Source organism: Eptatretus burgeri, chromosome 4 (assembly GCF_056783735.1).
Source record: "Eptatretus burgeri isolate ZD-2024b chromosome 4, Ebu_testis_v1, whole genome shotgun sequence".
In the NCBI taxonomy this organism is placed as follows: Eukaryota; Metazoa; Chordata; class Myxini; order Myxiniformes; family Myxinidae; genus Eptatretus; species Eptatretus burgeri.
The window spans coordinates 37,133,249-37,149,336 of NC_140964.1; the positions used below are offsets into that span (position 1 = coordinate 37,133,249).

General features: G+C 41.1%; 1 protein-coding gene across 1 annotated transcript in view; it reads right to left on the minus strand.

Annotated features, from left to right (window-relative positions):
* The window catches only part of SLC35F4 (solute carrier family 35 member F4), a 95,072-nt gene extending 82,303 nt beyond the window's left edge, over nucleotides 1–12,769 (minus strand). The window contains exon 1 of the mRNA XM_085877439.1: nucleotides 12,549–12,769. Within this exon, the coding sequence (XP_085733565.1) occupies nucleotides 12,549–12,738 (190 nt within the window). The 5' untranslated portion in view covers nucleotides 12,739–12,769. The remainder of the gene's footprint in view (nucleotides 1–12,548) is intronic.
* Nucleotides 12,770–16,088: the final 3,319 nt, after the last annotated feature.

Genomic DNA, 16,088 nt, shown 5'->3' on the forward strand with positions numbered 1-16,088 from the left:
ACTGTACCAAGGTAATTACTTAATGCCAGGTCATCCCTGCAAAGGGCAAGGGTGCCAGTGTGCGTTTGAATGTTGAAAAGTGTCCGTTTACATTTCAAACCTGTCCGTCATTTTGATGTAGATCATTGCCTGGGGACAAAATTAATTGCCCATGTTTGCAGATGAATACAAAGAGAAATGCCATTGCCAATGTAACTATACAATAAATCGCCATTTTTTCCAGCAGTTTTGTTAACCTTCATACTGTCCTTTATCTGAAGGGCTCATTCAAATTTCTGCATCACCGATGGAATATATCTGCAGCATCAATGCCCACGAGCACAATGAACTTCTTGTTCAAGCAGGTTTCGGATATTAAACCCGATGGTGAGCGCAAACCCACTGTGCATATATAGTAGGCCCTATGTAAAACAAACAGTAGATTCAATTACTGCTTAGGTTCTGAACCAAGTCTCAGCAGTGGAGGAAGGCGGTGGCGAGCGGTTTTATATTTAATGCTCAATGTGTGCATAAACAATAGTGTGACATCACAATACATTCCTGTTCTTCTGAGATGCTGCCGCTTGGTTTTCACATCTCATGGGAATCCCACCAAATTAATTGCAGAGCCCAATCATTACTTGACTAATTATTTACGGAGCCATATTACAACTATGTAAAACATTCTCAATGACAAGCTGGGGTTGAAAATATAAAAATGCATGAACTCATGCGGTGAACTTGATGATGCATGATAAAATGTTTTAATAATGTGTTTTATGATGGCCAGGAGGTATGCACATTCGTCTGGGTTTGAATCCCGACCAAGCTATAAATTGTCATCCTGGTGTTTCAAAGGCATGGTGATTCATCAATGTTTGTGCTGTCCCTCGAATGAAGGTTAAACTGGGCATCTGGTCTGCCACATTAGTTGGTGGACATTAAAGATCCCACAGTGTCCTTCGCGAAGAGGAGTCAAGCTATTGCCTGCATCGTGAATAAATTCCAAATTATTGCGCAAATCTACAGAGTGCATTGCATGAGCGGCACAGCCGCGTTCTCAGTCAATGATCCTACCCCGCAGCCTTGTGAAAAGGAGATAATGAAAGAAAAACATGAAGTATAATTATTTAGAGATTTATGCATTGCACATCACAAGGAAAATCACAAGATAATTTTAGGCCAGAGGAGGTAATTTCGCCCATCATGCCTACACTACACGAACACCAGATTAAATAAATCCATCAAAGCGAACTAATGACCTAATTTAATTGGAGGGGTGTGGGGGGGAGGATAGGGGGGGACAGGGAATGAGAAAAGTGTGGCTGGCTCAGGGATATCACAAGAGACACACAATTATCAGAGATACAAAGATGGAGATACATCCAGAGATAAATGGACAGGTACATATAGATAGATATACAGATACATGAAGATAGATCAAAATAGATAGATACACAGATACATACCTGAATGAATAAATGACAATGTGTGTCAGTGTGTCTCCTCCATAACTCCAAAACTATGAAACCTAGCGACCTGAACAGCACAACCTAACAGCACAACTGAAAATTGGGTGTTTAGGTTAATTAAAACACTCCTTTTGAAACTAATTAACGGCCTTATATAATTATATCCATTATCAGGCGCATCCTCGATCACCGCTGGATATGGGGTCTGAAGGCGTATCCTAGATAACCTCGCTGGGGTCTGAAGCCGCCATGATTTTTGGCCTGCTCAACCATGCTTTGACTTGGAACAGACCACAACGATTTCTTCACGATAGTTGTTTTTTTCCACTTTCCTCACTCATATTATCAAATGCCTGTTAATAAAAGCTCCAAATTGCTGTTATCATCACTTTTGTAAGTGCTATCATTTTCAAATTAGGAGCTTGGAGCGATTCATGCATTATATGATACAATTTTCCACATTCGACTCTCAGGGACTAATTAAAGTATATCATCAAAATATTATTTCGGTTTTGAGGATCGGATATCATCCGGATTAAATAAGTGTCCAAATCTGGAGTGAAATGTGATAATTTAAATAAATAAACAAGTCTCGTAACTAAGCCGATATACCGATTTATTTTAAGCAAGCAAGGCTATGTTCGCTCCTCCTCCATACATGCACAAGAAAATGTGAAATTTCCGATGCATAAAAGTTATCTTGGTCCATTGTTTGGATAATTATTTTGAGTGAACAAAAAATTTAGGAACGTGCCAAGATTAACGAGCTTCTTTGAGCTATATGATATTGTTGCGAATTCGCGCCCGCCGGCGTGCGAATGACCGCGTGTAGCCAAAAGCGGCCGCCTCGCCCACCGGAACGGACAATTCAGTCATGACCCTCCGGGAACTACCGCCCGGAGCCAGTCACGGGTGGGGGTTTAACCTCACCACAACTCAGTCCGCATTCTACCCGCGCGAAATAGGGTCCGATCGCCAAATGGTCGATTTACCTAAGTGCTCGCGCGAGTAGCGTACCGAGGAGTTGTACCACGCCACAGGTCGACTCCGGACACGAACCGCTTAAGCGGCTCGTTCCGTACTACAGGGATAACCGAGCGGAGTTATCGTCGACCTTGACGGTTCCAATTATTTACCGGGCGTTTTAAACCCACTATCAATCCCTTACGTGATGCAAGATGGAGATTCAATAAAAGGAAGGAGACGAAGCAAAGCGGGAAACAGTTCAACAAGCAAGCACTTTATTTACAAACACACAGACAAGCACGTATTCACAGTCATACAGTAATGCAACAAAAGCAAATGCAATACGACCAAATAAAAGGGCAATTATTTACAACACTTATACAGTTCTACTTGTCGGGACTCGGTGCCACATCACTCATTCCAAAAAGCAAAGGAAAGAAAGCCACCCTCACAGGCAAGGAGGCAGACAGGTCCGTGGACAAAATGTGCGTGGAACCTGGAGGAGCAGCCAGGTCCACGAGACCGAGAAGGTCTTACCCGCGTCCTCGTGACGTGATGGCAGGCAAGCCGCAATGTCCGCGCCGCTGCGCCCCGACTCCGTGCCCCTGGCGTGGTCGGCGAGCCCTCTCCGACATGCTCCGCGCAAGCAGTTTGGTTGGCACCACGTTTAGGGTAGGGGAGGAATGGGGCCCCCCCGGCACTATCTCAGCGCAGATGGGGGGGGAGAGGAATTGCTGATGCTCAGGGAGAGGGGAATGGCTGGCTGGCTTGGACCCCGCGACGAGATGGCACCAACGACGAGACGAGCGACCCCCACATGGCAACCTCGATGCCGACCGCCGTATTCACTCGACTCGAACTCGAACTCTTCACTCGCTCCGACCAGCCATGTGGAACCCCCGAGTCGCCTTGTGCTCGCGTCTTTATAGACCGGAGGAGGAGCCTGTATGCAGATTTCAGGATCAAAACGCGATTGGAGGCGGGGCCACGCCACCCTCTGTTCGGCCATTGGTGTGGCAAAAAGTGGCGTGAGCTTTTTTTGATCCGAATTCCTTCCTGAGAGGAATTCACATTCATCGCGCTTGGAGGTGGGGCCATACCGCCCGATGCTCGCCCATTGGACGGAGAAAAAGGGGGGGGGTGAAGCCTTCCTGATCCGAATTTCTCTGTGAGAGGAACGCATTCGTACCCGCGGCTCGACGCGTTTGGCATCAATTACCGAACGGGCCCTGGACAGCACGACGTTTGGTGTTGACTGGTGGTGTGGTCGATGGTTGTAGAAGGAGATAGGCGAAGGTGGTGGGGGTTTGCTGTGGTGATATGGTGGTTGGCGGGCGTTGTTTGGGAATGGCGGTGAAGCGATGTTTGCGGGATGGAGTTGTGAAGGTAAAGGTAGTGGCTGTTTGAGTTGTTGGCGGCTTAATGGTCCAAAATAACAATCGAGAAAGAAAAATGGTGAATTCAAAGCGTCACAGCCCAGATGAATTACACATATTCCCTCTATACAACGGGTTTGGACTAACTACACATGAACTTACCGATATATCTCACCTGAGGACTCTTTATGGTGTAATGCAAATTTCCACAACCGTAACAATATCATGCATTCACTGCGAGACCTTGCGCCCGGTCCCCCAGAGGGACTGCACATCCATAGCGTCTGCCAGATCTGTGTCTATATTGTCGGAGGTTTCCTGAGGTACTCCACAGTGAATCAAAGCAAATCTGGTGAAAAATTAATGATTTAAAATGAAGTTATAACGTTTTTGCAAACCCTGAATGATGTACCACATGACGCATACACAGACGAGCAGGCAACACGGCGGATTTTATGCAATGTTTATTTCATGGGCAATTGAACTTTGCGATGTCGCCATGGTTGTTCTGCATTAAGCAGAAACTATTTTGTGCATAAAGTTATTATTTGAACAAATTTATTCTATTTCATTAACTGTTCCATGTGCGGTAAAGACCAGCTTTAAAGATAAAGGGATTCTATATGGTATGCAGCAACAGCCTGTACAACCACTCCTTATCAACCAATTAATTGGAGAGCTTGCTTGAGTGCTTAAGCCACTTGCCGAACACCCATTTTCGTTTGTACTGCTGCGCTACGCCATTCCGAGTGAATGGTTCACTCACTGTGGATGCTTTTGCCATGCCAAGTCATTCAGAGCAAGTGGTTCATGCTCAATCACCCTGAGTGAGTGGTTCATTCTCGGTCACTCTGAGCGAGTGGTTCGTGCTCCGTCATCCTGAGTGAGTGGTTCATTCTCGGTCACCCTGAGCGAGTGGTTCGTGCTCCGTCACCCTGAGTGAGTGGTTCATTCTCGGTCACCCTGAGTGAGTGGTTCATGCTCCGTCATCCTGAGTGAGTGGTTCATGCTCCGTCCTTGGCGAGTGGTTCATCCAACACGTTCAGTCAGAGTTTGTCTCTGAACACGTCCAGGTGGTGTTTATGTCCAGATGGGAGTTTGTCTCCGAACGTGTCTGGATGAGACTTTTTCTCTGGACATCTTGGCTCCATATGCGTCTGGGTGGCATTTGTCTCTGAACATGTCCAGGCAGAAATTGCGTCCAGACGGGAGTTTGTCTCCAGACGCATCCGGGTGGCGTTTGTCTCCAAATGTGTCCAAGCGGTATTTATGTCTAGATGGGAGTTTGTCTCTAGACGTAGCCTGGTGATGTTTGTCTCCGGACACCTCCAGGCAGTGTTTGTCTCTGGACGCTTCTGGTTAAATGGTTTGCAGAAGCAGGAACAATCATCTGCGTGGCAGAGAGATGGTTGCTCTTTGCGGATTAAGTAGTTTTACTGTGAGATAATCCACGGAAATGCTCACGATAATAGTCAGGCTGTGCATCTCATGTATAAATGACGAATTTGGTCATCCATCTCCCCATTGAGATTATACTCAATGCAGAGCGTTGGTGCTGCCTAAGCAGTTTCCTTGGCTATTGTGCACAATCCTGGACGGGTCGTCACTCTGACACATGATAACAGCAAGCTGGCATCATTTTGCTGACCTCGGAAGGATGACAGGCAGAGTCAACCCCACCTGTTATTAATTCAACAACGAATGGGATTTGAACCCAGGATCCTTGGATCCCAAGTCCACAATCCTTACCATGAAGTCAACACCAGGCATATACTCCATATGTTTTGATATATATATATATATATATATATATATATATATATATATATATATATATATATATATATATATGCTTCTGTTTATGTTTGTATTATATATATATATGTATATATATATATATATATATATATATATATATATATATATATATATATATATATATATATATATATATATATATATATATATACAGAAAGGTAGAAAGATATGGAGATACAGATCATCAGAGATACAACAATAATGTATTCCAATTGTAATAGACATGGAGTAACCTTATAAATGCATTTTTCTTTAATGGTTTAGAAGGACATTCATTGATTTATTTATTAATTCATAGTGTGGCAGGATCCTTGCGATGCCCTTAACTTGGCCTTCATGCAATCGCTGGAATACACGAACACAACATTGATTGCTGAGTTCCTCTCCAGTAATAAATTCAATGGCATTTCAGCTCATGTACGAATGCTTTGATCGTCTGGCTTTTCATGTGAGACAAATAAGATGATTTATTGGGTTTCTTTGAAGAAAAAAAAAAACATTAAATGCTGGAAATTATTCCAATGATTTTACCATAAATGTAGATGCCTAAATCTTCTTTAACAGCACCAATTATTTCCAATAATTTGTGGGGTCAGCCACGGAACATTTTGGGTCAAACCCTTTCATGAACTAGTTAGCCAGCCAGGCTTGACACTGGACTGAAACTGACAGCAATTTGTAATTTCTTCAGGATGTAAGGGATAACTCATTATCTGCACTTTTTGAAAAAAAATTGGGGGAAATTGTAATTGGCTCTGTCTGTCTGTCTGTCTCTCCCTCTGTCCATCACGCTGTCTCCTCCTAAACGGTTGTGCAGAAATTCACCAAACTTGGTCGTTATGATCACCACATGGCAAGAAGGTGCAAGAGCAGTATCATTTTGGCCCTGCCTCCAAAGGCCCTTGGGCAGAAGAAAAAGTCAAATCCAAAAAAATGTAATTACAGGTACATTTTTGAACATTTCTTTAAATGAAACTTTATACAGCATATCATTTTTAGCCCCATCACTCAATGGTTAAGAATCACTGAAAAAATTGTAGTAGTTGGATCTGGATCCAGATCTTCACCAAAATCTAATCAATTCTTCCTTGTCACACACCCAATCTGCTCACCAAGTTTCGTCCCTATCCATCAACAACTTTTTAAGATATCGTGCTATATATCATTTTTGGCCCTTTATCATTGGTGAAGAATCACTTCAAAGTAGCGTCCTTATCCGGATCCTCACCAAAATCTAACCATTTCGTCCTTGTTACACAAATAACCTGGGCACCAAATTTCTTCCAAATCAGTCCACAACCTACTCATAAACAGAGACAAACAGACAAGGGTGAAAACATAACCTATGTCCCCCTTTGGTGGCAGAAGTAAAATGATGAAAGAGTAGAGCTTGTTTTGACGAGTGGAAGGCCAGGCTCTTTAAACTGATCAATTTATGCCAAGGATATTAAGTGATTCAAAGAAACGGAAGATGTTCAAGACCATCCTTGTAGATGCCTTCCAAGAAGTGCAACCGATTACAAAACAACAACAACAATTGTCTTGGATCACCTCCAGCATAGCCCAAGAATGTCCACAAGAAAGTTGTCTCAGGAGACAAGCGTCAGCAGGAGTTCCATCCACCGGATTCTAAAGAAACATCACTTCTACCTCTACAAAGTCCATCTGGTTCATACATGTATTTTTTTACTTGATGCAATATTAACCTTCTGGCTCCAGACTTTTGGGCCACCATGTATTATATTATAAAGTGGGGCATGCTTGCAGATATTGCACATGTGCCTCCTACGTCTGGACATAAATATGAACCTTATGTTTCAGATGAAGTGGATTGTGCTTGCATTCTGCAAGCAGTTAATTAAATCAAGAATGAGTGATCAGAATGAGCTCTGTATTTAACATGTCACAGTAATGAAAAGAAAATTTAATGCAAAAAGATCAAAAGTTATAAAATAATACCATTCTTTATATTGTTAACACTCAGCATTTAAGAGGACAAACAATGCTGAGAAGACAATGGCAAACCACCCAGTATAACCGTTGCCAAGGAACTGCTTCGGCAGCATCAACGCTCTGTAAATAGAATATGGTCCAGGTGTTTTTACCTCTGCCACCAAAGGTGAAGGTGACTCTGTTTTCACCCCTTTCTGTGTGTTTGTCTGTCTGTTTGTGTACAGGGTATCTCAAAAAGTTGTGCACGGATCCGGACGAAACTTGGTGGACAGGTTGGGTGTATCGCAAGGACGAATTGATTAGATTTTTGTGAAGATCCGAATCCGGATCTGGATCCGAGAATTATTTAATTAACCTCTGCCATCGAAGATCGGAGGTTACTGTTTTCACCCCTTTCTGTTTGTTTGTTTGTTTGTTACTTACGAAATCTAAAATTTCGTAAGTATATTGATGACTTCCGTTTCTGTTTGTGTGTTTGTTTGTAGGCACGATAACTCAAGAAGGGAAGAAGCTACCAATGTCAAATTACACCACGTGATTCAGGAGGGTGATGGCTAGCGCTGATTAGATTTTGGTCAAAATCGGTCAAAGGTCAAGGTCACAGTGAGGTCAAATATTCGATTTTTGATGGTTTGGTACAGATAACTCGAGAATGGAAGAAGCTACCAATGTCAAATTACACCACGTGATTCAGGAGGGTGGTGGCTAGCGCTGATTAGATTTTGGTCAAAATCGGTCAAAGGTCAAGGTCACAGTGAGGTCAAACATCCAAAACATTCGATTTTTGATGGATTGGTACAGAATCATCATAGAAACTTCTGGTTTGCGTCGCTACCTTCTCCAGAGACAGCTTTTATTAGACAAGGTCAGAGGTCAAGTTGACGATTTCGTAAGTACCAGTCTATGACTGCTTGTTTGTTTGTTTGTGAACAGTATTACGGAAAAAACTCCTTGACGGATTTCGACGAAACTTGGTGGGGGGATTAGGTATGGTCAAAGAATCATGCCATTAGATTTTGGACTTGGTCCAAAGCCCAATATGGCCGCTATGGCGGCCATTTTGAAAAGATATTTGAATATTTTTTTTGCATTTCTACATGTTTTACATTATTTCCAACCCCCCCCCCCAAAACAAAAAATTGTTAGAGAAAATAAAAATATTTTGAAACTTTTTTTTCAACCAAATTTCGATTTTTTTTGTATTTCATCATGTTATAAGTGATTTCCAACAAAAAAAACATGCCAAAATTATAACTGTGGCTGATTTTGGAACTTCAGGTGGATATAGCCACGTAAAATCAATTTCTGTCTCAAGGAATCGAGTTATGAAGAATGAATTGATTATGTAAAAGTTAAAAGTAAAAGGGAAAGTTGCAAACTATAACTCTGTGAGCACTGTTGACATCAAATTGAATGAATAGGATATCAGGTTCACTTGAGTGACCTAGCAGTATTGGCGGCGGAGGTTTTGCACTCTACCACGTGCTCCCCCTCTAGTTTATACTGTTATGGGTTGCGAAGCAAAGTAAAGTTGTGGAGATTACCACTCTATGTCACAGGCAAACGTTAAGTGGCAGATCCTATGATCCTGTGAACCAAGTCAAAAACAAAGTAATTAACATATTCTTGTAGCTGTTCCCATGTTGCATGTCTTTAAGAGCAGAGCTAATATGAGTTATCATCATGTTAAGTTTGCATCTTTCCTTTTTGATACGCCGATTGAATATGGATTATCAACGATTTTATAAAAGGCTGCAAGTGAGATAACGATCCTACATCTGGTTTGGTTCAATTCTCTACCGGATGATCAACTTTCGGATGAGTGATTCATTGCAGGCAGGCCATTGTTTTTGGTCATGTGGCCCTCCGTCAATGGAAGCGAGGCCTCACCGGCCAACTTTTATTTTATTATCTTGCCAAAACGAAGTTTTTGCAAGATATGTTAGTCAGCTTGTAAGTTTTTTTTTTTGTTTGTCTGTAATCACATTAAAAAATTTCTGCAGAGCACAGTTATCATTGGAAATTTTTGTAACTTCGCATATCAGAGGCCTATAGAGGTCCCTTTCAGTGCACAAAATTTTGAAGGTCAAGGTCAAAGGTCAAGGTCACTTTGTCGCAAATCAGGGGAGTCGACGAAACCCTTATTTTTTGAGTAATTTTGATCGGATCGTCTTCAAACTTCATGGGAATATAGTTCATGGTCTGGCGCTCAGCTGATTAATTTTTGGGGGTGATTGGCCTTGACCTTCATGGTTAGCGCCTCAGGTCAAACATATTTGACCCCAAGGTCAAATTTTCAAGTTTTAGGAACCATATCGTGTAGTACCTCAAATTGAACACCTGGATGAGTGCTTTCGAGATATGTCAAGCTTGAGACATTATGACATCATTTGGTGACGTTATGAGGCAAACGCATATTTTTCATGGTTACTCTGTAGAACGATTCTCATCGGAATCTCTCGTAGGCAGATATTCCTCAAGGAGTCGCTCCTGGTGGATAGCAGCTCTGTTCACCTCAGTGTGACCTTAAAGATGTCACACGTGGTCACCTTTTGGCAAGATACGGGTCACCCTGCGGGTGACATTGGTTTATTTTTTAATTTACGGACATTTTTCTGCAATCTTGTATTTCAGTTACATCTGTATGCAAAATTGAGGCTTTCTAACCCACCTAGAAAGTACTGAAAAATTATATGAGCGAGTTAGTTAAAGCTGTTACTATTGATAGTCCAGCAGCATAGTCTGATATTTCAGATCAATTGTTCAAATTTTCATAAAAGCACCAAAATTGGTATACATGTAGAATAATGTATTCCTAACAATTCTAGATATGGAGCCACCCGAGATTGTGCCTTGGTCAGCCAAAGCTGACCAGCATGCTAGCATGCCAAAGCTGACCAAGGCAAAATCTCAGGTGGCTCCATATCTAGAATTGTTCGGAATACATTATTCTACATGTGTACCAATTTTGGTGCTTTTATGAAAATTTGAACAATTGGTTTGCTATGCTACAGTACTATGGGGCATGCTTGGTAGTACTTGCCAGTACAGTACTAGTAGGGCATGCTTGTTGCACACTACAAGCAACGACTCGGGTGCATCCTACAAACTGTACATACATAATAAATATAAGCATTATTTATGTGAAGATGTGGATTGTGAGGAAGTTGATAAAGTAGTTTTACATAGTTGATAAACTTTACATAGTTGATAAAGTGTATTATGCTTGCATTCCATCAGCAGCTCAGATAAATAAATAACTCAAGCAAATCAATAATTAGTGATTAGAATGAGCTCTTTATTTTAAAGTTTACAGTTGTAGTAATTTTTAAAGTAAATACTGCAAATGTTATAAAATAAGAGGTGGAAAAGGTATGTGTTAGTGTTGTCTAGCAACTAGTTCGAGAGTAAGTATCATTGGCCTTGACCAATGACCATTGGGTGAATTGACCATTGGGTCAAGGTGAAGTGACCTTGACCATTGGGTGAAGAAAAGGTTCTGGTCTTCACTGCACAACCTTTCATGTCCACTGCTTAAAATGAAAGAAAAAGGTTGGTGAATGCAGCTGAATATATCAATTGTTACCATGGCAACATTCTGTGAAGCATTCCATTTCTTTATCCATTGTCTTGGATCACGTGATCCACAGTGAACAGAGCGAGCCTGCAATGGCTAACATTTATTCGCTGATATTTTCATTTATGGAAATTTTCTGACTGTTTTTTATTTTTCATGAGATATTGGCTTCGAGTTGATTCTGTATGCCAAATTTCAGCTTTCCAGCCCACTTAGAAGGTACTAAACATTTATATCAGTGAGTGACTGAATCATTGTTGAGAAGGTGCTTTAGATATAAGATGACTACACTCGGTGGCATAATGGTTAGAGTGTCCACTTTAAGTTTGGAGATCAGTGGTCCAAACCCTGGTCGAGTCTTACCAAAGACCTTAAAAATGGTATGCGCTGCTTCCTTGCTTGACACTCAGCATTAGGATAAAGCGTGCAATGGCAAACCACCCAATATAACCCTTGTCAGTTGGCAGCACCAACACTCTGTAAAGAGCATGGTGCATGAAATCAAATCCATATATATATATATATATATATATATATATATATATATATATATATATATATATATATATATATATATATATATATATATATATATATATATATATATATATATATCAGCCTTCAATGAGATTTGCAATTTCCGACCTCAAATTAACACTTTATCTTTTACTATAGATATACTTCAGTTATTGGGGGCAGGGAAACCTAGGATATTTTAGCGGAAGCCTAAAACCCAAAAAATTCAAGGATCAAAGGTTTTTGAATTGCAATTCTACTACTTTATAACCTGTCTGCTTCCGTAACCACAGTGACGCACGTTCCTCACTTATCATCAGTGTCACAGCAGATAAAAGGAAGAGCAATCCAATTATAATACCGCACAGACATATATATATATATATATATATATATATATATATATATATATACATATATATATACATATATATATATATATATATATATATATATACATATATATATATATATATATATATATATATATATATATATATATATATTTATGTTGATATATAATCTTGTACAGTATATCAGGCTAAATTAATGCAATGGTGTCCAACACTGAGACTACAGAGACTGCACAAAGTCCTTTCTGTGGTTCATTTGCAACAAAACTTAATATTATGTAATAATTAAAACTTTTACCATGTCATACATCAAGATCCCAAGCATTTGCTCATGTAGAATACACAACACGCGAGATTCTTCCAATTGGTTACATTCTCAACCCCATGATATCTGTTCAAAAAACACATCTTCGTCTAATTTGCATCAAATAAAAATAAAGGCAAAAGCACCAAATTATTGTATTATAAAGTATCTAACCACACGCACAGGGTGTGTGACGCCATAGCTAGGTGGTGAGTGTGCGACCCAAGTACTCACGCCTGTGACTCGAGCACGCGGGGTAGTAGCCGTAATAACCCGTGATGCGGAGGATTCGATCCTCGATGGTGGCGAAGCCATGGTGGGAGACGCTTGGCACATCCATGAAGGAGCGTGACGTTTTCAAGTCTTCCGAACTGGCCTTGAGCAGTGCGCTCTGTGGGACATCAGGCTCAGACAGGCGTCGCATGCCGGAGCGCCCGCGCTCTCACTGCCGTGGTCTCATGACACCGGGTGGGGCGTGCGCTCGATGGTAAAAGGAACGGTACGGGTGTAAAGCACAGCCCTAAAAGCGGTTTCACTTTGGATTATTGCTCAAATTTACTCACTTCGATATTCCATAATCGATATACTGTATATATGTGTATATTTTGAGATAGAGTGTTTTTTAAAGCTTTCCGATTGAGAGTTCTCATAGTCGTCATGAGGATGTCTGATCTTATATAGGTGCTCTTGGCAGGTAGAAGACGACGTGACCAGCAAAACTATTTGGACAATTTGTGGGCTGCTTGGGTATCTGATGGACGCAGCCAAGCGTTACTCATGCGTTTCTGTGCGGGAGTGGAGATCCACTTTGATCAGCATGCTGTGATGTGTGAGCAATCTTATCGTCTGAAAGTATTCAATCCAAGCATGTAATATTTACCTGTTATATATATATATATATATATATATATATATATATATATATATATATATATATATATATATATATATATATATATATATATATATATATATATATATATTGGATATCAAAGAGTAAAATGAATTTTCCTCGTAAAATTTATTCAGAAAATTCTCTTTACTTTTTGATTTACGCTCGTGTAAGTATGTATATATATATATATATATATATATATATATATATATATATATATATATATATATATATATATATATATATATATATATATATATATATATATATATATATATATATATATCTTTTTCCCATCCTTGCTCTACCCTCCCAACACAGAGCAGCACCCTCCTCCCATATATATATATATATATATATATATATATATATATATATATATATATATATATATATATATATATATATATATATATATATATCTCTCTCTCTCTCTCTCTCTCTCTCTCTCTCTCTCTCTCTCTCTCTCTCTCTCTCTCTCTCTCTCTCTCTCTCTCTCTCTCTCTCTCTCTCTCTCTCTCTCTCTCTCTCTCTCTCTCTCTCTCTCTCTCTCTCTCTCTCTCCATATCCGGATGGTGGTTATGTCCGGGCAGTGTTTGTCTACGGATGTGTCCAAGTGGTGTTTGTTTCTGTCCAGCTTGGCTCGAGACGCATCCGGGCGGTGTTTGTCTGGACACGTCCGGGTGATGTTTATCTCTGGACGTGTCCGGACGGTGTTTTTTCTCTGGACGCGTCTGGGTGGTGTTTGTCTCGGGACGGGTCCGGGTGGTGCTTATCTCTGGACGCGTCTGGGCGGTGTTTGTCTCGGGACGCGTCCGGGCAGTGTTTATCTCTGGACGCGTCTGGACGGTGTTTTTTCTCTGGACGCGTCTGGGCGGTGTTTTGTCTCTGGAAGCATCCGGGCGGTATTTTGTCTCTGGACGCGTCCGGGCAGTGTTTGTCTCTGGATGCATCCAGGCGGTAATTAAAGCTCCACCACATGTCTTCCTTCCCTTCCTTTCACCTCACACTGTCTTCCCTTCTGCCACCCCTCCTAACTCCCCCACCGCTCCTAGCTCCTTCCCTCCTATCTCCTCGCTCTCTCTCCCCCACCCCTCTCTTCCTCTTGCCCCCTCTTTTTTCTCCATCCACCCTTTAAGTATTCCCATCAGTGAAGCGGCAGGTGGTATTTGCTAGTCTATACCAATAAAAGTCTGTGTGTGTGTGTGTGTGTGTGTGTGTGTGTGTGTGTGTGTGTGTGTGTGTGTGTGTGTGTGTGTGTGTTGTTGTTGTTGTTGGTTGTTCTCTCCATATGCAGGTTTCAAGTGGTGTAAGGGATCCCTTCCATGTCTCGAAATATCCACCATTGTGTGTGTGTGTGTGTGTGTGTGTGTGTGTGTGTGTGTGTGTGTGTGTGTGTGTGTGTGTGTGTGTGTGTGTGTGTGTGTGTGTGTGTGTGTGTGCGTGCGTGTGTGTGTGAGTGTGTACATATGTAGCAGGCAACAACAGCAACTTGCAAGTTGCTGTTGTTGCCTCCTATCTCCACATGTGGTGGGTTTTAGGAGGTGAAACAGAGACCGGCCAGGTCTCAAAGTGTGTGTGTGTGTGTGTGTGTGTGTGTGTGTGTGTGTGTGTGTGTGTGTGTGTGTGTGTGTGTGTGTGTGTGTGTGTGTGTGTGTGTGTGTGTGTGTGTGTGTGTCTACATATCGGGTTTTCAGAATGTGGAATGGAGTCATCCCAGGGTGGGCTCAAAGTATCCACCTTCATTTTGGTAAGAGGTCACGATTTACGAAAAAAACAGTGCAGTTTTCTGTCCAGAAAGTTTTGTGCCGAGCACTCTCTTTAGGATTGTTACTGAGCCTCGGATGGCTTCCAACTGTCGTTCCAGGATCTTTTCACTTCATTCTTGAGGTCTTGGTATTTGGTCATTTTCTTGATTTCTTCATCGTTCGGTCAAAATCACTGGTACTTACACCTCATTTAGCAATGCCTTCTCTTTTTTGTATCTAAGTATGATATCTGGTTGCAATGCTTTGTTTTCAATGTTCATGCTCGATGGGATCATGAGGTCGTATGTGAGCAGTCCTTCAATGTTTACAGTGATTGCTTTTGGTTCATTTTCCCAAAAATTTTCTGGAACTGGAATATCAAAGTTTTTGCAGATGTGCCAGCAGATTACTTCACAAATTCTCTTCTCATGTGTATAGCTGTTCTGACATGTTGTTGTTTTTTTGTTTGGTCATTAAGCATCACACGTCATTCTCATTGCTAACCCCACATCCACCGCTTTTTTTTCCTCCTCCCACCCTTCTCTCTCACTCTCTGTCCCCTCCTCCTAAAATGCAGCATTCTTCTCCCACACACCTCTTTCTCTTTTTCTTTCTCTTTCTCTCACACACACACCCCTTCCTTCCGCAGTGAATAGCAACGTTTGGTGAGATGTCGCTCTCTCTCCACCTCCCCCACCCTTTCTCGTTCTCTTCTCCCCCCCCCCCTCTCACCATACACCTGCCTCTTCTCTTTCTCTCCCCCCCCCTTTATTGTCCCTGTCAGTGAAGCGATGAGTTGTCGTATTTGCCAGTTATAAATATTTTATCATTATCCAGGAAACCCTCCGATATCGCAGGGGTTAGGTTCCTGAAAAATTCCGCGATAGTTGAAACTGCAATCGTGGAAACCAAGGGCCAATGGGAAGAGGGGGATTTCAGTTCCTGAACTTCAACAAGATATCGAGGGATATCGACGGTAGCCAGAAATAAACACATTAATATTGAAATAAACATGTTTGTATGTATGTATATATATATATATATATATATATATATATATATATATATATATATATATATATATATATATATGTTAACATTAAAATAAACATGTAAATACAATAAATACAG